Here is a 22000-nt window from a genome sequence, read left to right on the forward strand (position 1 = left end):
AACAAAACCAAATAATGACACTGACAAATCTAAGACAAGACAAAATTAGTAATGACTAACACATGAAAACACCAAATTAGGAGGATAATAATAATACAAAAGGAAGATATAAGAATAGAAATATATTATTATTAATAGCCATAGAATTAGAAACAATGTACAACTGCCTTCTGCTGAATTTTAGAGTTTCAGTAAAATAGAACTTTTGAAGGGACTATATAAGATAATGTCCATATAATTTCTTCTATCATTTCCTTCTCATGCTCAAGAAAATATACTCATGTTTAAAGATAGTTATAGCAGATAAATTGTAGAAAGCTTCTCAATTCATGTTATGATGTTGTTATGCTAAGATAAGCTTCATATCATAATGGAAAATGTTATGAAATGTTTTTTCAAAAGATATGTAGAACAAACAGATGTAAAATCATAAAATATGCAATACAACAAAACATTAAAGCAATGGTGCAACATGAATGAGTTGGTTTTATTTTAGGTATGTAATGATGATTTGCAATTAGAATATTTATGTAAATTACCACATGAATAGATCAAATAAGAAAACATATTTTTATAAATTCTTACAAAGAATTTAATAAAACATAAAACCAATGTTAATTTTCTAAAATAAAATCTCCATTAAGGACACTACAGCCAATAATAAGATCTTGCCCTTAACACCACACAGTATATGTGTCTCAAATAACAACTAACATCACAGACCATAAAGCACTGGCATCTTCCAATTAGAGGACACAGACAAGGACTCCCAATATCACTACTACTTATGCCATTATTCTAAAAATAAAAGCAAAACAATAAAAATGGAAATAAATATTAAGAAGGAAGAGAGAATGTTTCATTATTAGTGTACTGTATGTTTATCTTCCTAGGAAATCAGTCATTATACAGCAAAAAATTAATAGCACTAAGATATGCATTTATTAAGATGGGTGTTATAAACACATATACAACTATCTTCTCCAGTGCACTGTAAATATATATTATTAATATATACATATAAATTAACCAATATATAATAAAAAATGTTTGAAAATATAAGCAAATGTTAATAAATCTCAGAAAGAAAATATTAAACCTATATCATAATTAAATACCCCTGGGGCTGGCCTGGTGGTGTAGTGGTTGAGTTTGCGCACTCTGCTTCGGCGGCATGGGGTTTTCAGGTTTGGATCCCGGACGCAGACCTAGCATCATTGGTCAGGCCACGCTGTGGTGGCATCCCACATAAAACAGAGGACAGATTGGCACAGATGTTAACTCAGTGTCAATCTTCCTCAAGCAAAAATAGGAAGATTGGTAACAGATGTTAGCTCAAGGCCAATCTTCCTCAAAAAAAAAATCACAAAATACATAGAGGCTGATTTTAAGAGATAAAAGTATGACCATCTTATCAGATGAAAAGATTTCAAATGTAAAGATCTCACATCTTTTTCTAATCAATTTGTATATTTTTATTTTCAGGAAAAATTCTAAAGGGATTTTGAGAAGTATATATGATATTAAAATGCAACTTTGAGCTTAAAATAAAACAATGAATCTTGAAGAAGCCTAAACTTGGGGAAACCAGAAATAAAAATAGAGTGATATAAATACATAAACATGAAATTTGTGTTAAAAATATATACAATTAAAAGAATAAATGGACACAATATATTAATATTGATGCAAGTAGGAAATGTTTCTATATGTTTCACAACAATAGAAATATAGAAATGTACCAAGTAGAATGAGCACTATGCTCAACTTTAATCTCACTGTTAATAACAATTTTCTTTTAAACAAAATAGTTTTCAAAATAAGTTTTTTTTGTGAAATGATAACAAATGACAACACAAAGTACTGAGCAGAATGTATTTAGAAAGGCATTTTTCATGTAATACTATTAAGAAAGCTTTTGGTCAATCCTACCAAAGAAAAAGTTTAAATTAAAATATTTATTTTAAGCATGAAAATAAGTCAGTCCCAATTTTCCTGTAATTCACTTTCTAGGAATTCTTCCTAAGAGAACAATCAGAAATGTGCCAAAATTTGTATCTAGTAGCGTTCAATGTAGTTTGTTTATAATATCAAAATTTGGGAAATATTTTAGACATATATCATTTTATATGTAAATATTTTAGATATATTTAGGTACCTTAGCTGTCAAAAATCAGAGACTAGTTACTTACATTTGGGTTCTTTTTTTTCATAAAGTGGATTACTGCATAACTATTAAAATTTAAGTTTCTAAGAGTTTTTAATGCCATGGAAAATGCTTAGTTGCTATCTAGGAGAGAGAAGCTGGTTATTTATGTTTTAACAACAAGCTATAATAATAACTTTGTAAATAAACACACACACATATTTGGAAAAAACATTTAAATTGTCGAAGGTTATTAAGAGTAACCAAATTGGATACAGCAATTCATTCAATGTTTTCAATAAAAACAGTGAATGTGTATTAAGCCCAAGGATATGACAATGAATGATGCAAATAAAATCTCAACATTTACTGAACATACATGCTAGACAAAACAGAAAAGAATAATGCGTGTAATTCCAAGAACAGTAAATAAAGAATTTGAGATAGTGTAGAGGGTGGTCTGTCTTAAGTAGGATGGACAGGGGCTGGCCCAGTGGCGTAATGGTTAAGTTCGCATGCTCCACTTCAGTGGTCAGGGTTTGCAGGTCCCCATCCTGGGCACAGACCTAGCACTGCTCATCAAGCCATGCTGTGGCAGCATCCCACATAAAATAGAGGAAAGACTGGCAAAGATGTTAGCTCAGTGTCAATCTTCCTCAAGCAAAAAGAAGATTGGCAGCAGATGTTCCTCAGGGCCAATCTTCCTAACAACAAAAAACAAATAAATAAACAAAAAATACATAGGATGGATAGTAACACTCTGTGTGGACAAATTTTTTGAGATGAAATCTGAACAATGAGAAGGACCTGGGCGCATGAGGATTGGTAGGAAAGCATCTCAAAGAAAAGAGCAAATGCAAAGGGAATGAGTTGGGTTAGAGTTGCCATATTTGATTTATAGATAAAAGGGCAATTTCACTGATGTATAGAGAAAAAAAGTAGACTAGGCAGAGCCAAGACCCAGTGGGTCCCTTTAGGTAGAGATAAACATTGTACTCTAACTGCAGAGAAGTCCTGGAAGAGGAAGGACATATTATTTGCATTTGTAAAAGGATTGTTCTGGTTGCTTTAGCAAATTGACAGTAGGGGAAAGAGAAGTTGCCAGACCAGGTTGGCAGCCTTTGTAATTGTCTTAGGTGTTATTAACTCTGTTTAGGGCATGGGTTCTCACGGGAGTAAGAGGGAGTGTATTGTGCCATCCCCAGAGGATATTAGAAAATGTCTGGAGACTTTTTTGGTTGTCACATTGGGGTTGGGGGTATAGCTGGCTTCTAGTGGATGGAAGTCTGGGATGCTGCCAGATACCCACTGCATAGAGCCCCACCCCCAACAATGAATTATCTGGCCCAATATATCAACAGTGCTGAGGCTGAGAATTCCTGATTCAGGGTAATAGGAATGGAAATGGTGAACAGAGGACAGACTGGTGTAATTATGAAAAAAATAGCATATATTGAGCGCCACTCTTTCAGCAGCTTCCAGAGGCTTCTCAGACTATTTTACCAGAAAAGGTAAAAATATGTACATCCTTAGTAAACATAATTCTCATGAAATATATTTGATATTTCTTTAACCAGCAATTAATGTAAAGAAGTTTTGGATTCTATTTTATATGCAGAAGCAACTGGAAAAATATGCAGTCTTGATCGGTCAATTATCCATGAAGACAAGATTTTAAAAAAATCAAAAATTTAAAATATTTAAAATAATTTTTATCAAACCAGCTTACTAAAAGTCATTTTAAAAAGAATATCCACTCCAAAAAAATATTTTTTCTGATAAAAAAATAAAAATCTACTCACTTGCCGTTCAATGCTGCTACTCCAACTGTGCTTCGGGCAATTGACATACTGGCCACAAATGTCCATTGCTGACTCTGAGGATCCCACCTCTCCACTGTGTTCAGATAGCTCCAACCATCATGGCCTCCCACCGCATAAATAGGGCCTTCGAGTACTGTCACACCTAAAACAAGGGAAAAATGAAAACTGAATGGATTTATTTCACAGTGAAATTTTAAAAATCAAATAGTAAAAACTATGATGCCATTCACTATAAGCTCTAGCCATTAAGAAACAATTACAGGGGCTGGTCCGGTGGTGCAGTAGTTAAGTTCGCACATTCCACTTCAGCAGCTTGGGGTTCACCAGTTTGGATCCCAGGTACGGACCTATGCACCACTTGTCAAGGCGTGCTGTGGCAAGTGTCCCACATATAAAGTAGATGAAGATGGGCACAGATGTTAGCTCAGGGCCAATCTTCCTCAGCAAAAAAAGGAGGATTGGTGGCAGATGTTAGTTTAGGGCTAATCTTCCTCAAAAAAAAAAAAAAAAGGAATTGCAATGAGGTAGAAACTATTTACTACTAATTGGATCATTCATTAAAGTGAAAAAAATTAGAACCAAAAATAAATAATATCATCTAGATGCTTTATGAAAGAAAACTAATTTCCTTATTTATGTCCATGCAAAGAAGCAAATTCTAAAAATCAGAGATGATGATATCTTATGCCTCTACTTTAGAAGAATGTTTCTACACTGCAAAGTACTTTGTTGCTTCAAGCAATGTTGCATTAAGCAATGTTATATTATCAATTTGAACTTCAGGGTAGAGGTCTCTGTGCTTTGGCTTCTCAATAACTTCAAAATAAACTTATCTAAAGCTTAAAAAATATGATATTTTTCATTTCATAACCTGCAATCACTAAATACAAGCAATTAAAACAAATTAACAGTGAGCTATCAATGGGAGGATATATATAACTCCTAAACACTGCTTTTCCAGTAAATTTGTTTCTTCACAGATGAACTTTCTTAAATGCTAAACAGTTGCTAAATATTTAAATGTCATGTTAATATTGGCTGAAATCATCCCATTATCTAGAGAGAGTCTGACGAATTTTTCCCCAAAGTTTAAAAATCAATGCCTCATTGTCAGGAGCTCTGAAGCATCTGTAATTTTACCCTACGTGCTAGCTGATGAGTTAGACAGTCACAAACATACGTATGTTGATAGAGGACATAAGACTCCTGGGTCAAAGAGGATAGGTAGTTATTACTCATAACAACAGCAATAGTCAGAATATCACCATTTTTAACTTTTTTTATTTTGCTGGTTCTCCAAGCCCCAATTCCCACAGTGACTCAAAGAGGATGACCAAGATGGCCTTGATGTTTCCCTCATCTTGACCAACTTTAGACAGGAGTCTTGCTGTCCCTATGGCCTTGACCTCTGATCCCTTAGAGCATTTACTTAGGAACCTTGTGATTGCAAATTGTTCTCTGTTCTTTTGAGATATAAATCTTTTAAAAAGTCTCTTGCCAGTGTTACAACCCCAAACTGTCTTTCTCAAGAAGCTGGGAACCATCTCTTTTAAATGTATTTATCAAAAAAGGACAGTACGCAAGTCTCCTAGTCTCTCTGGGAGGGCAGGAGCCTAACTTCAGTTGTCACCTTTATTCAAGTTGTAAAACTACCCCTTGTCATGAAGATAGAAAATTTTCTTTACCTTTGGGTAAGGCAAATTAGCAAACATAGATTGCCCATGGCCCCCCTCACCCACCTCAGCTCTTAAAAAGTCTCCCACCTTTGTTTTAATGAAGTTGAGTTCAACCTTAGTTCTGACCTCTCTTTCCTATTGCAACTGTCTCGAATAAAGTCTTCCTTATCTGTTTAAGTTTGTCTAATGCAATTTTTGCATTGACAATGGTGAGTTGGAACGTGTATATGCAGTGGGCTGCATTACAAGACAGGAAATTAATTTATAATGGTCAATAAACATCCATGCCCATTATTCCAGAAGGAGACATTATCTTTGTGCTTTTAAGCATGCCTGCCTTTCACTTTGGACATAGAAACTATCTCTATCTTCCTAGTATTTCTGCTTTAATAGCATCATTTTGGGCAGTCAAGGCCTTGCTCAAAAGTTGTGCGGAAATGTGAGAGATCTAGGGAGATTTGTCTCGCAACAGGGATGTGACAGTAAAAGATGACACCTGATTTATTCATTCATTTAACTATTATTCATTGAATGTCTATTATGTGTCAGGAATTGTTCTTGACACCAAAGACACAGTGCCAGGAACACAGAGGTGAACAGAGCAAACAGTATCCCTGCCCTCATTGAGCTCATATTTATTAGTCAACGAATATTTAACTAAAATGCAATAAGTACATTATTCACAGTAAGCAAGTCCACTTCACACATGTTATTCAATTATAGTTTAGTAAAGGGTAAAGTAACTGATTAGAATATCAAGTTGCTCTCATACATACATTCAACTTAGGGAGGCTATTTTACATATGCCAGTAACGTATGCATATGGATGAGCAGGGTTCTGATGCAGAGATAGTTGAACTCAAGAGGCATAAACTCCGAATGTTGTTCTTTTTTAGGCAGCTCAAAGTAAGAGATAGGGATTAGAAAGGATGAGTAAATGTGAAGTTTGGGGCAATTTCCAAAGGATATGGAGATATGTCATGGGCTTTTTACAGAAGTACCTGCAGTTATTCACAAGTCTCCACGATTAAACATATCAAGATAAAGCTTAAACATCTGTGAAGTTTTTAAGGAGATGCTAGAATTAACTTTTTTTTTTCCTGAGGAAGATTCACCTTGAGCTAACATCTGTGCCAATCTTCCTCTATTTCGTATGTGGGTCACTGCCTCAGCATGGCCAGTGATGAATGGTGTAGGTCCACGCCCCAAGAACTGAACCTAGGCCACTGAAGCAGAGGGTGCTGAATTTAACCACTAGGCCATGGGGCTGGCCCCTGAATCAACATTTTACTGAGCATCAGTTAGAAATATACTTTGGAGTAGCTTGTGTGCTTTGGATTGAGTAGACCATATTTTGGTTGGTTTATGCTCTTTCTTCTTTAAGATATGATATCCATCAAAAAGGGATGGATCATTAGTATGAAACTAATGAATTTGGATTTTATTCTAAGAGAAAAGGGAAATCACAGAAGTGTTTCTCAATGAAAGATATGATCACTCTAGTATTGATTCTGTGGTCTGGATAAGTTTCTGCGAGACACACTAGAGTCCCGTGGTAAGAATCAGAAAAAAGCAAATCCAAGAAAACAGTTTATGTCATAGATGTTGATCACCAAAGAGAAGGTTGCATTAATTTAAAATAACTTTTTGAATTTCTCTGACTTTGGCTTCCCAAGAAGCCAAAAGAGTATAGAACACGTGGTTTCCATCTTCTCAGGTTGGGACAGTACAGAGAATCTACACAACACAGAGCCGCTGCCTGTGAAGAAATCTTAACAGAAAGCTGAGGGTTTCACTGTTCCTTCACGACAGACCCAAGGGGCATACTCTTTTTTACCATCTGTCAGATTCCCATCAATTAGGATACCCAATCACTTAAACGTGAAGCACAATGAGCTTATAGAGAGTAGTCTTTAAATGAATCAAAGAAAACTTACATATATATATATTTACTTGAACTCCACCTCAAAAGGTTGTCATCAAATTTGCTTCGGTTGGGGCTCAGTATCCATAATTTAAAAGATGCCAAGGTAATTTGAATGTGCAGCCAGCACTGAGAATTGAGAACTATTGCCAAAGGAAAAAAGACACAACTCTGGTCCAGCTGGGAGAGGGAAGTAGAATAATCTATAAACCTACCCATCTAAATAGAATTGCAGGGAAACTGCCAAATGGCTTAAAAATAAAGAAACTCTAGGGGGTTTCAACTGCAGCCACAAAAGGAAATTTACAGAGATTTAAAAAAGTGTGTGTATTTATATATTTATTTTTAAAATGTATTATTTTCTACTAAATAATTCTGGAAATAAAGTTGGAAGAGTGGTTGGTATTGAGATCCAAATGAGAGGCCTTGAGAGATAATAAGGAAAAAATAGCTTAAAGCATAGAACAAAGATTAAATAGATGGGTATCTGGAAGAAAATAGACTGGAAGAAAGATCCAGGAGAATGAATATGTGAATAATAGCAGTACCTGGAAATAAAAGGAGACATACAGATGTTGTAAGTTTACGTATGTTGAAAGGAAAATTTCCAGAACTGAAGAAAAATCTTCATATATATATTGAAACATCCTTGAGTTGCAGGCAGGTTTAATAAGAAAATAAAATCATACTTTGACATATCCTTGTAAAATTCCTGAATTTCTAAATATTTTATTTTATTGGAGTTGGAGAGGAAGGGGAGGGATAATCAAATATGGTATTTAGAAAAAGCATCTTGCTCGAAAAAATGCTTGGTTTAAAATAGTAGAATCAAATACTTCTGATCAAAAGAGTCTTTAGTGATAGATTGCAAATTCCAAGTAACAAGAGTTGAGAATGAAAAATAAATAGCATGCTCTAAATCGATGGAATTAAGGGAAGGGTAAGATGGAACACAGTAAGATAAATAAAAAAATAAAAAAGAAGAAAGATGAAAATCAATGTGTCGGCCTTGATACTAACATGAAAGGACATTTCTTGAAATAAAACAAAGAGATTTTCAGATTGGACTAACAAACAAAACTCATATCTTACTACTGGAGAGATAGAGTAGAAAAATAGAACTGTCTGAAGAATTGAATAATCAATTAACTTGACTTAATTGATTAGTATAAAACTGTGCATTATTTAAGTAGAAAATGCACAATTTTTGAAGAGAGAAAATAAAGATTTAATATCTTTTCCAATTAGAAAGTGAAATGAACTGATGCCACTAGAGAAACATCATTAATAGAAACAAAATAGATTCTATTGTTTAAGCCGCCAAATGTACGGTATTTTGTTTTGGCAGCCTGAGCTGACTAAGACAATAAAGTAAAAATTAGATTAACGATATTGCAACTACATGATATAATACTATGCAATACTTAAAGAGACAGTTACGTACTGACACTTGTCCACACTAAGTGAGAAAAGAAAAAGCTGCTAATCATATATGGTTTGATAGCACGTATGTAAGAGATACAAATACGTATACACAATAGCCTAAAGGAGTCACAGGCCCATTCCTCCCTCAAAACCCCCAGGACCTTAGGCACTTGGCTCACTTGGTCCGATACCAAGTCTACCTTGTTCTCTGAGGGTATTTTATGCTGGGGCCTCGTTGCTTTCCTTTGCCATTGGGCCTCGAATTGGAAATTCCTTGGTTCCTCTCAACCGATTCCCCTTCCTTCAGACCTGGAGGATCTCCACCCCTTTTCTTCAGAAGGATCCAGAGCAGCTTACGCAAATTGATTCACACTCTTCCCAGGAACCAACTTTTGCCAAGTGAGGCAGTAGTAACGCTGTTAGTCTAAATTACTTTTTTGAAAAACCAGCCATACACTGATACCAATTTGGTTATTAGCTATAAATTGACAATTGACAACTTAGAAAATTTTTGTTATCTGCTATATATTACCCATATGAAAGGAGAAATTGATATTTTTGTAAGTTTTTTCTCTACATTTTCAGAAAATAAACAAGAAAGAGAATAGATACGGACATATCTAGTTTAAATTAATTATAGCTACATTTATTAATGACTAAATTATTAAGAAGTAATTATAGAAATGAAAAAAATATATCTGTGACTTTTTGTTTCAGGTGTAACCTAGAATTGTTTGCTTAAGGCAAAAACTATTTTAATCAATACAAAATCCAGATTTTTATTTTGCTTTATCATGTAAATAAGTTTTGTGTACCATTGGAAACATGTTTATTATACGTGATTAACACTTTAACAAATTTTATACACTTACGAACCCAAACTCTGTTTTAGAAATCCATCTTCTACTTTTTCCAGAAATATCAATCTACACTAGTATAATCACTATCATCAATCCTTGTATTAAAATTAATTCCACAGAATTTTAATAGATTAATCATTCACATACTGATAATTTCAATAGGAGATTCTACTTTTTGGGGTTTTTTGAGGAAAATTAGCCCTGAGCTAACATTTGCTGCCAATCCTCCTCTTTTTGCTGAGGGAGACTGGCCCTGAGCTAACATCTGTGCCCATCTTCCTCTCCTTTATGTGTGGGATGCGTACCACAGCATGGCTTGCCAATCTGTGCCATGTCCACACCCGGGATCCACACCAGTGAACCCTGGGTTGTGGAAGCAGACCGTGAGCACCTAACTGCTGTGCTACTGGGCCTGCCCCAGGAGATTCTACTTTTAAAATATTTCTTACAACATATTCTTCCCTCTTGTTTTCTCTATAATTTGTCTTAATTTTGACATCATATATTTCAGTAGCCTTCTAACTCAGTTTACTACTTGCATGTCTGTGTTCTTCAACTGATTTTTGACGTTTCTACGAGAATGAGATTAATCTCCCAGTAGCATAGACTATCCTCAAAAGCTCCAAGAATTTTCCACTGTTGAGAAAATATTAAAGAGAAAACTTTATCATATGACATAACATGTTGATCAATATCTGGCCTTAACCTTTTTAAATTGTATCTACCACTAGTATGTTCATACATTATTCAAAACAGTCAAATGCAAAACTTGGTGTTTCATCTCTGTTCCATGTATCCTATCCTTCATGACATTTCTTGTATTGTACCCTATACTGCAAAAGATCTTCTGCTATGGTAACCTATCAAGATTCTGCCCACCATTCAAATCTCCTAGTCTCTAGAGATAAAACTTTCTCTTACTGACCAAGCTACAAAGAATGCAACCATGGTTTGACATTTGTTTATAAAGTTTATACTCCTTTCTAGATTGTAATAAGGTAATTTAGAGTCTGTGTCTTCCAAGAAATTGCAGTCTCTATGAAAGTGAGATTTCTTTTTCTGATAATTATTGCATCTCTTAAAGCATCCATAACTGTGATTTAGATCAGTGGACACTCAGTAAACGGCTGTTCACAAGGGGCATGAGTACACCAACCATGAAGGAATAAAGAGAAAATGACAGAATGGATTAACCAGGCAAACTAAAGCTTAGAATAACAAATTAGTCTTCTTCAGAGGTTTGAAATGCAGTATATGATGTTATAGAATCTCTAAAGAAGTGGAAAGAGAATTAAAAGATAAAGTTTTAAGAAAATTTCCTCTATGAGAAAATTATGCTGATTCTTGATCATACTTAATTTTTAAGGTAGACCATAGTGTTGAATTAATATTAATTATTTAATAGATGCTTACAGAAAAAATGTCCAAATTATAAAGAAAAATCACTACAAATAAGAAATTAGATGTTTTATTTAAGATATTGTTCTGATTGTGAATAATAAAGAGAAACAATTATTTAAGATATTGCTCTGATTGTGAATAATAAAGAGAAACAATTCTACTTTTAGAACTGAAAAATTTCTTTTTTTATTATTTCATATAGAGTAATCTGACTTTTTAATTAGCAGAGAAAAGGAGGAATTTCCATATTGTAAACCAAAAAGTAGTTAGATAGCAATTTTTCTAAACTGATATATTTTGAATTATATACTTGGGATTTTTCCCGGGTGATCTTTATAAGGTTTTTAAAAGTAAAGAATTAAATACTTTTCATTTTCTAAGAAAACTTTCTATCAGAACAGTAGATGAAAAGAAAATTGTACTGGTATCTTGAGTAAAACAAGTGTCTAAAGGTTTAAAGGAGATATTTTATCAAGTATGAAGTCAAAACTGACATGTCAAGTGATTTGCAGCCATCTAACACACTTCAGTGCTAAAAAAACATTTTCTACTTGACTCTCTCTTAGAGATTAATTTTTCCCACATTTGAGCACCGTTTATGTTTCTGTTATACATTGACCTTCAAGTGATATAACTAAAAACCTAGTAATTGTTAATAACTTCATTAGTTATGATCCTGTTTATGCTTTCTTTAATTATTATTTCTTCGTTGAACTGATTTTTACTGAGGTTCTATTGACTAAAAGAAAAAATATATACCTGAGCTTCAAGGTATATAGAAATTGAACAAGCGTGGTTCTTAATAGGGAACTAACTTTTTAAAAAAATGATTTAGTGATTTTCTGCAATCAATGATGGTGCCTTACATTCATTTTACAGAGTTCTAAAATGAGCCAGTATTGTTTTAAGCACTGTGGACAGTTAAATAAAAATGAATTTTACATAGAGTTATTCTAGCAGCTAATAGACTAAGTGTAAAAATTAAATAAGTATGACCCACCATCATAGTTGCAGTAATATATCCTCTATGTACCAAGAACACAGAGGGGAGGATAACTAGCATTGCAAAGGGTATTAAAGGAAGACCTTACCTAGGAAATGGCATTTGACCCAACTATTAGGGATGAATAAGAATTCTCTAGGCAGGAAACAGAGGAAGGGTCAGTCTGGGTTGAGGCAACAGCTTGTGCAAAGTAGGCTGTAAAGCAGCTTTGCATGTTTCCAGCTTGGTAAGATATTCAGTATTTACATCTCAGGCTGTAGTAGCAGAGGGAAGCAGCAGAGCTTAAGATAGCATTAGTCAAACAGTAAATATTGATGAACTGTGAATATCCCATTAAGGAGTTTATTCTTTCTATGCAGAAATATAGACAATCAGATTTGTGTTTTAGAAAGTTAATTTTGGTATTGGGGGAAATAATTGAAGGAGAGAGACTAAGGTGATAAATATTGCTCCTATACAACTGAACACGAGACCTAATTATTTTATTTATTATTAATGGATCCTAGCCTAAGTTTGTTGTTTAGATATTGTAAGTGTGCATGGCATAAGCAAATGTAAAACAAATATATAATTTTCATATATTTTAAATATAACATCTTCAGGGCGTTCTTTAGGAAGCTGTGATTGACTTATCTCACTACCGTAATATCTGGTCACAAGACAGCGGACAATGCTGATATGCTGCCATATACATTCGCTGCTTTACCAGCCTCTTCCTCTGTGCCCCATTAGTCTGCATCTACTCCTCTGACTAATCAACAAGGTCTGCACATTAATCCACCTCTATACCTCTTCTCTACCTTGCAGACTCCTATTCTGTGTTGCCTGCTTGGCCATTCCAGCCTGTTCTTTCTGTCTAAGTTATTATTTAATATTGTGTACCTTTAGCAACTTTCAAAGATAAAAGAAAACAAACAAACAAAAGGTAGGGCTCCTTTGATCTTTTATAATCTTGGCAACTTTTTTCACCCATTGTCTTCAAAATTGTCTTAAGCAATGAGAATTAACTGCCTTAACTTACTTTTAATGAACCACTTATCTTTACCTTTCCATCTTAAATCTTTTAGGGGATGCAGATAGGTTAATATACCTTCTATAAATTTCCACGTGTAAGGGCCAAGGTTAGAGACCCATACAATAGACTTTTCTACTAATCTCTTGTCTATCATTTCTTGCTTACTTATATTCCAGCAGCAACTGACTTCTGTAGGTACAGGTTCATATGAGCTGCTTCCAGTCAAAAGCAATTACGAAAGCCTGAAGTGAGAAACAGATATACTTTCTTTGCCAAGAGGGCTAACAGTGAAGGAATTCAGGAGCACAGCTTTAGATCCTAAAGTTTCCTAAATGTTGAGATTGAGGGGTTATATATTATAAAATAATTTTGAGTGAATTTTACTTAGCAACAATAGTGCTGTAACTTGTTTCTTTTGATCTTTGACAAAATGATCACAATAGGGAGATGCGAATCAAAATGTGGAGACATGATTTTGAAACAACAAATTCTGCTAAGCTATATTTTTCTGATTTGTATTCTTTTTAGTATTGCAAGACATAAATAAATAATATAAATTAAATAAAAATAATGGCATTAAGACTAGGTTTGCTGGACTCCATCATTTTATTGTGACGGATTTATATAGTTCTTAGCTGACACTAGGAAATGCTACTTTAAGAGGCAGCAGAGAAAAGCATGTTGATTTACTAATCCCAGCCCTATACTTATGCAGCTGTATTTAATTAAATGGAAACAAATACAAATAAAAATAAACAAAATAAGCAACTGTAAAAGTTGGAAATCACTGCTTACAAGTCCCTGAAATTTCTTCTTGTTGAGTCCTCTTTTTTTCATTCTAGCTGGAGACACATCATTCCATTAGAAAGTCTTAGGGGTTTGCCCATTGCCTGGAAGTAATGGACTGACATGGAGGTGTTTCCTAAGCTAGAATCTGAGCAGAATATTAATACAAATAACTATTAAAGCATGGAATTGAATGCAAAAATGTTGAGTATCCTTATTAACGGTAAGTCAACTGCTTCAACATTTTAAGTTTCAGTTTTCCAACTTGTAAAACTGTGATAATAATCGTATCTGCCTTAAGGGGCTGTTGTGAGAATTAAATGAGAAAATGTACTTAAAGTGCTTGAGAGAGTTTTTAGCACCTGGCTTTTTCTTTTTTAAAAAATTATCTCTTCATTTAACATGATTTCAGGTACCAGGGTCAAAAATAAGGTCGAGGTCAAAACTTTGTCTAGGAAGGAACAAAGAAATGGTCTTCATTCACATAAGTCCAATTGCTTCTTGCACCATTTTTCTTATCATTATCCCCTTATTCTCCTTAGTTATAACTTCTAATTATGATATTGACATTTTACACTTATTTCTAACGTTTGGCAATTATTGAGATGAGTATCAAGTTACTGCTTGTGGATGTTAGATAATCGATATGTTTTTATTCATACTTCTTTATGGAATACGCAACTATTTATATTTGTCATGATCACAATAAGAAAAATGGACCCATTAATTAATATTTGAATTATCCTCATCTGAAATAGCAGTTGGGAAAGGAGCTGCTGCAAAGAATGGTGAGTCCGCATTTAAACAACTCTAATCAGAAGCTCAGATTCAGGTGTGAACTATTACAAGAACATTGGCTATTTTAATCCTGTATTGTTTTTTCATATAATTGATGATAGAAATTTTCTGTCCCTTAGCAAAATGAGTGGTCTTTAAGGTATGTGGAATAAGGAGAAATATTTTAAAAGCACCTCTGCCCTCATATCAACAGGTTATATGATTATAGAAGTTTACGAATTATAATAGGTTTTTCAGTAGCCTGTTCAAGCTCAAGGGCTTTTTCAAGTATGGCTGCGATGGGGATTCTATTGCCTAATCTTAACTATAATTTCAGCTCTACTTCACTACGAAGAGCTGTACTTTGTTTCTCTTACAAATCAAGTAGAGTGTCTAGCTTTCCTTGGTTCTGCCTGATTTGCAAATAAGTATTTTTATGTGCATCAGAATTTGATCTGACACTTTTTCATTGACATAGACAGTAAGTCTGTGGGGAGAAGAATTATACTCCACAATTACCTACAGCTACTGAGGCTATAAATATCTACCAAGATTAGCACACATTTGGTTCTGTCCAAAACGTCCTTGGAGACAGTGGGTCTAAACCAAAAGGTCCTTGATATTTGGTTCTGTCCAAAACCATTTGGCGTGGACCAAATGTGCTTACAGACATTTTGGACAGGACCAAATGTCTAAGACCTTTTGGTCTGGACCAAGTATCTTATGGACCAAATGTGTTATGGACATTTTGGACAGGACCAAATGTCTTACAAGGTCTGAAAGAAACTCCAATACTTATATTCTAAAGTTAGTATATTTACATAAAAACATTTATCATATATATATTAATGCATATATAAAATTAATTTGTATCCCCTCAGAGGCACTCATCATTTTGTGTTATTAGCATGCACATATATTATGTAACACAGCTTTTATATCAAAGTAAATTTATTGTTTCTTTTTTAATTTGATAGTGTAAAACAAATATCCTTCTTATACAAAAGTTTTGAAAGCTTCAATAGTGTGGTATATCTATTAGAATGACGTACACATTTTATTTATAAGTATAATATTTTCTCTTATTTAAGTAAACACAAAGAGAAATTGTCCTAGAATCAAAGGTCAACAGCTACCGAATAAATGGTTTTCTGTTAGCTTACTAAACCCAAAGTAATATGAGAAAAGGATCATGTTTGTTCACAATTTTCTTTCTGGCACCCAGAGAATTCCTTAACAATATATTCATTGAGTGAATAAAAGTTAGTCTGAAAGTTTCAATCTAATATAATAAAATATCAACTTAATTTATCTGTAAGTGCCATAGCAGACTCAATATTAAAAACTAATTATTTTCCAAGAATACAAATGAGGCAAATAGTTTTATTGCAAAAATAGCAAAAATGTCAACCTTCTCACAGGAGTCTATACCATATAAAGAAAAAACTAGTTGAGCATTCAAAAGAATAGTAACAAGGCAGCATTACTCTTTTTTCTTTCTCTTTTGGTGAGGAAGATTGGCCCTGAACTAACATCTGTGCCAGGTTCCTCTATTTTGTATGTGGGACACCGACACAGCATGGCTTGATGAAGGGTGTATAGGCCCCTGCCCGGGATCCGAACCTGCAAAGGTGAGGCTGCCGCATGGCAACTTAACCACCATGCTTCTGGGTAGCTACTCTTTTTAACATATGTAGAATCCTAGTAATTAAGCCTTTCAGACTAAGGACTAATACTACAGTTTATGCTGGGAAGGAGTGTTTCAGACTAAAGACTAATCATAATGTACTATTTTTTGCAAAAATATACAAACTTATTGACATACCTGGTTGCAAGATGCATTAAAATGTCTAATTCAAAAAGGCTTTAATCAAATTTTCCCATGAAAGTACAAATATATAGTTGCACAAGTGTATGTATGGATATATAAATACTGTGATCTGCTTTTACTTCTTAAAATTTAATATATTGGGTTTTTGGATATTATATTATAACGATATTAATTATTCTGCATTTTTGCCATCCTTTAAGCAAAAAGTACAGTCTGGCAAAATAATGGAGATTATTTTTGCCTTATTCTCTGCCTCCTCCCCAGCATAAAATGTAGTGTAGGTTAATTTTTGCATCATTCTTTCCTTTTCTCCCAAGGTTTAAAACACAGTGTGACTCTAACTGATGAAAAGAGTATCAATAGCCTATATCATTCTATTCAATTGTAACATATTAGTGCTATAGTATTTTCCTGTATATTAACTTCTTGGAACCTTCTACCCCTCAGGAATCATGTAACTGAGTACCTGTGAGTTATCTTTCGTTGTACAGTTACCATTAAAGCTGCTTCTGAATTCTATTTGAACTTCTACATTTAAAACTATCTTTTAACTGAAAAGATCAGGCAAGAAAAAGTTGCTAGGACATCATTTTTCATCTTTATTGTCTCTCGAGCACGGCCTTCATGTCCTGTGAAAAGCCGAAGTGTTTTTGCAGTGAACTTTTGTCTACATTAAATCTGACAACTAATCTCTTTTTCTGGGCAAAGAAAAAAAGCACAATAGATTTTTGTTTAAATCTTTTTCTGGGAGTGCTGAATGATGAAATCATCTAATGCAACTAATAGATAAGTCACTACTAAAGGCAGGACTAGCTCCCTATACATGGCATTGCTAATACACTCAAGCCTAAGTGTTTGGTGTCTTGGAGTGTTTGCTATGTTACACAAATGACATCTAAAGGGGCAGAGTCAGGCTACACTGTTGGTCAGATGTCATAAAAAGAGGTACAAAAGTCTGAACACAAATAAAAGATTTATATTGTACATGCCTTGTAAAATAAACATTACTACAATAATATTCACAGAAATAATTAGCAGCTATCAATATCAATACCATCAACTTTAAGGGCATACTCTTTTAATTAAAAATATTACTTCATTAAAAAATATTTGGTTTCTTATATGTGTTGAGGGCTTAAGACATCAGATCACAAAAGCCAAGAACTATGTCCTGTTGGGGCTTACATTCCAGCAAGAGTGATATGGGTAAAGACATGAAAAATCAAAATCAAAATCAAAATCAAAAATATCGTCTTGTCTTTTACTTTCATAAGGAGATATTGTTTGGGTAGTTTACATGAAATATACTTTTGTGGATGCCTAAAAGTTTACAGGACAGAAATTCATGATATTACATTAATAAAATAACAAGAGCACTTTCGTAGGGTCATAACGTTGGCCATGATAAAGTTATTTATTAATGTTTGGTCTCATGGTAGCTGCGAGTAATTCACAAATCTCTAGACTTATATGAACAATGGTTCTAGCCATTTAGAAATATTTTATCAAATAAGTCACTCTAATAAACATCATAAGCATGCATAACTACAGATTTTCAGCTAGATATTTATCTATTTATTTAAAATATTCTAAGCCTTAGTAAATTTATAGCTGGAATGTATAGGCCACTATATACATTACACAAAAAAAGAGAACAATTTTTAGAAAATTATAAACTGTATATACTCTTGAATGCAATATGAATTTACATGTAATATAATCTAATCAGTAATTCTCATGAATAGAAAAGCATCAAATTAATTAATTTATTGACTAAAACAAAAATGCAGTCTTAGAGTAAATGATAATTCTGTCCACTGAGAAAGGACTTCTTGTAAGATTGATGAAGCTTAAAGTTCAGGGCCCCTCACTCACCAGGCCTCTTCTGGGGTCCGTGTAGGTGTCCTAACGATGTGTTCACGTGGGAAGTGCATTTCTCTTTCTCAAGGAGAGTCTCACCTTTTATTAGAATATATTAGAAATTCTAACATATTCTGAAACTAAACAATATATTCTAGTAATACACAAATAATTAGACTGAGGTAGAAAATCAATACCAAAAGCAAATCAAAACAAAACAAACCTCAAATTTGTGGAGAATTCCAAACCAAGGTTTGCCACTAAGGAGCTGTATGAACTTCAACAAGCTACTTAATCTTTCTGGTCCCCAGTTTTTTCATTTGTAAAATTAAGATTTTGGAGTAAGTATTTTCTCTGATACTCTCTAGGTTTAAATATCTATTAGTATACATAATTATTTGTTTTAATTACTTTAGCATCCCATTACCACCTGCACATTGAGACAGAAATTATTAGGACTGAAGGAATTTTTCCATTAAATATAGTTTTAACATGCATTTTAAATTGAGACATGAAAGATTTACATAGTCATTCAGGTTGAAGACATCCACGAAAAAAGCTAAAATATAAAATAAAATCGTCTTTCCAGAAAAACCTACAAAAGCCATAGCAAGCAATAAATTAGTAGTCAAAACCAGAACAGCAGGAAGTGAAGTGGTAAGCTTTCGGTAGTTGACTTAATATTTTTCCTTCTCTGTTAATAGCTCTTTCTCTGCGATTCACTTGAGTGACCAGATTGCCCTCATATTTTCTAAAAATCGAATCTCATTTGTTTTCTATTCAATACAGAAAGGATGTCGGGTGAATTTATACATTTAATATTTGAAATTTGGGCTAAATTCAAATATAAAAGGCCAATTATGGACACAAATTACCTTAAAGTAAATATTTCATTAGTAAATTAAGAATTCCACTTGAAATAGTATCATAAAGTGGGATTATTATCAAAGTGTGGAATTATAGAAATCATATTATGTATTCTCCTGCATCACTTGTACTGAAGATTAAACACGAAAAAGGATATTTGTCAGATTTTAAAATATTCTCATGAGCTAATCCAACATCATTGAGACTAATTTGTTTTTTAATAACCTGGTGGTGTGCTACCCAAATATTCCAGGCTTCTTTCACTTTTTTTTTTTTTTTTTTACATATTTTGCTTCATTGGCTGAATTGTATTTTTCTTCTTCAATTTGCCTGGCTATTAACCTTTATGATTCAGTTTAAGCATCACCTCTCTTTAGAAACCTTTCCTAATTATCCATTCTGATTTAAAACTGTGATCATGGCACCCTTACTTACTGGTACTTACAGTACTTCATTTTAATTTTCTATTAACTTTTCCGATCTCCCTACTTAGGTGTGAGATCTTTGGAGTACATCCTTGTTCATCTTTTTATTCTAACATGAATATTACAGTATGTAGTAGTGCAATTTTAATCCTACTTGAACAATGGAATGATATAACCCATGAACATTCTTATGCAAATCCTCCTTATATTTAACTTGACTAATTCTGCTAGCCTTATCTTTAACTTAATAATATTTATACTCCATCTTATTATTGAAAAATTAGTGATTTAAGAAACACATAAAACAGAGATAGATATATTTTATTCAAACGAGATGCTAAGGAAGATAATAAAACAAGCAAAGAGATATAAAATAGAACCAAGTGTGAGACTCATACGAAAAAGCACGCATATTTGTTACTATTAGACTGCAAATTTAATTCTAGACTCCATAACAGAAGAAAAACTAGTTACATCATCTACAATATTCTTGGGATAAAAACTGACTAATTGCTGAGGAAGAGAAAATTAATACTGTAACTCTTAGATCAAACAGGTATTCTTTTTTAAGGTATCTCATGAAGAGAAAACTCTTAATTTTCAGAACTAAATCCTCGTTTCAACAGCCAGTGTTCTAGAAGATCTCCTATGAGCATTTGCATTTCATCAAAGCACAGTGTGGTAAAAGGAATTCTTTCTACTCAGTTCACCAATTCTTAACCCCATTGCAGAATTCAACGTTTTATATTCCTTAGGAGAATACCTCGTAGAAGGATAAACTATAGTTCTTGACTGTTTAAGACATGGGCCATCCAGATCGCAGAGGAATCATGTTGAGGATCAATCACACATTTTGTGATATGAAATTTTACTTGTGAAAATGAATAATGGAGCAAAAGATTATTACGTAACACGGCACAGAAGCTCTGTGGCTGGATAAATAATAGATACACGTCTGTATCTGTATCACATCGGCATGAGTAATAAGAAAGGTGACCTTATTATGATTTTCTGTTTATTCAAATATTAAGGATTCAAATGAAAATGGTGACGTCATCTGCTCTAAAAACTTGTTTTTATGTCCCATATCCTGTCAAAGTTTTTCTATTTTATCAATCAGACATGCATAAGTACCGAATATTATGGGTCTGTGTATATTTTTGTATATGTATATTCGAGTCTATGTGTATGAGTGTATATTATCAAAACAATTAAATCTTTTATTTTCATCCCCAAGCTACCCCATTACATTTTTTCTTTTCACTATATTATATTTTAAAAATCTGATACATAAAACTGAGTGGGCGGTTTTGTATTTTGTTTCCTTGTGAAAACTTGAGAAACTTTGAGGGGAGAACACTTTTAAAGAAACACAGGCCCTCTTGGTCTTGTGAGAAATGCTATTTAATTATGGAAAAGGGACATGAAGAGGACAAACATTCATTGATATAATTAAAGAAACAGGCTAAACTGAAGCAAGTGTTCCTTTTAAGACAATGGAAACTGACTGCTTAAAATGAAATTTTCTTGTCTAATGGGTTATATCACAAGAAATGCAAGGTTTTATTACATGGATATTTTCTTCAGTCCATTCATTGCTTGTTGTTATAAGTATGGTTTCTAAAAGCCAGGGGAAAGACTGATAATAAATGTCACTTTGGGTTCTCTTTCTTTGTACATACATTCCAGAGACTTTATTCATTTAAATACTTAATATTGCTTTGAAAATATTCTTTAATATTTTAATTTTAACATCAAATTTTCCCCAGTCAGCATCTGGAACCTCATTTGTTTTGTTTTCCTGGCACGTGAGAGTTTCTGGATGAAGATAAGCTGGTCCCATCCTCCCGCCCCACCCTCATTCTGAGTGAAGCATCCTCAGATTGCTTTAGTAATTTTCCTCCAGTCTGGTTTAACAGATCCAAAGTGGAATCAGACTTCTTTCAAGCAACAAGAAGGAGGGCAATTCAGCAACACATTGAGACTGCCCAAATCTTTGCAGGTGGGAAACTGTCCTGTGTTAGCTTTTGGCAGAGAGACCATCTGATGGCCTATTGCTCCCTCGAGGTTTAGAACTTTGTGAAAGTACAACCGTTTATCCTCTACCTTTCCTGCCAGTGAGAGACAGCTTCGAATTCCGACACCAAAATATTTGTTCTTCTTGAGATGCTCCTTCTTTTC

The 22000-nt window shown here is 33.6% G+C and overlaps 1 protein-coding gene across 2 annotated transcripts in view; it reads right to left on the reverse strand.

Annotated features, from left to right (window-relative positions):
• Positions 1–22000, reverse strand: part of KLHL1 (kelch like family member 1) — a 334991-nt gene that overhangs the window by 31418 nt on the left and 281573 nt on the right. For both annotated transcript variants that reach the window (XM_014860009.3, XM_070480883.1), the window contains one exon: positions 3949–4111. In XM_014860009.3, coding sequence (XP_014715495.2) covers positions 3949–4111 — 163 coding nt within the window. The remainder of the gene's footprint in view (positions 1–3948; positions 4112–22000) is intronic.

Source organism: Equus asinus, chromosome 11, assembly GCF_041296235.1.
Source record: "Equus asinus isolate D_3611 breed Donkey chromosome 11, EquAss-T2T_v2, whole genome shotgun sequence".
NCBI classification, from domain to species: Eukaryota; Metazoa; Chordata; class Mammalia; order Perissodactyla; family Equidae; genus Equus; species Equus asinus.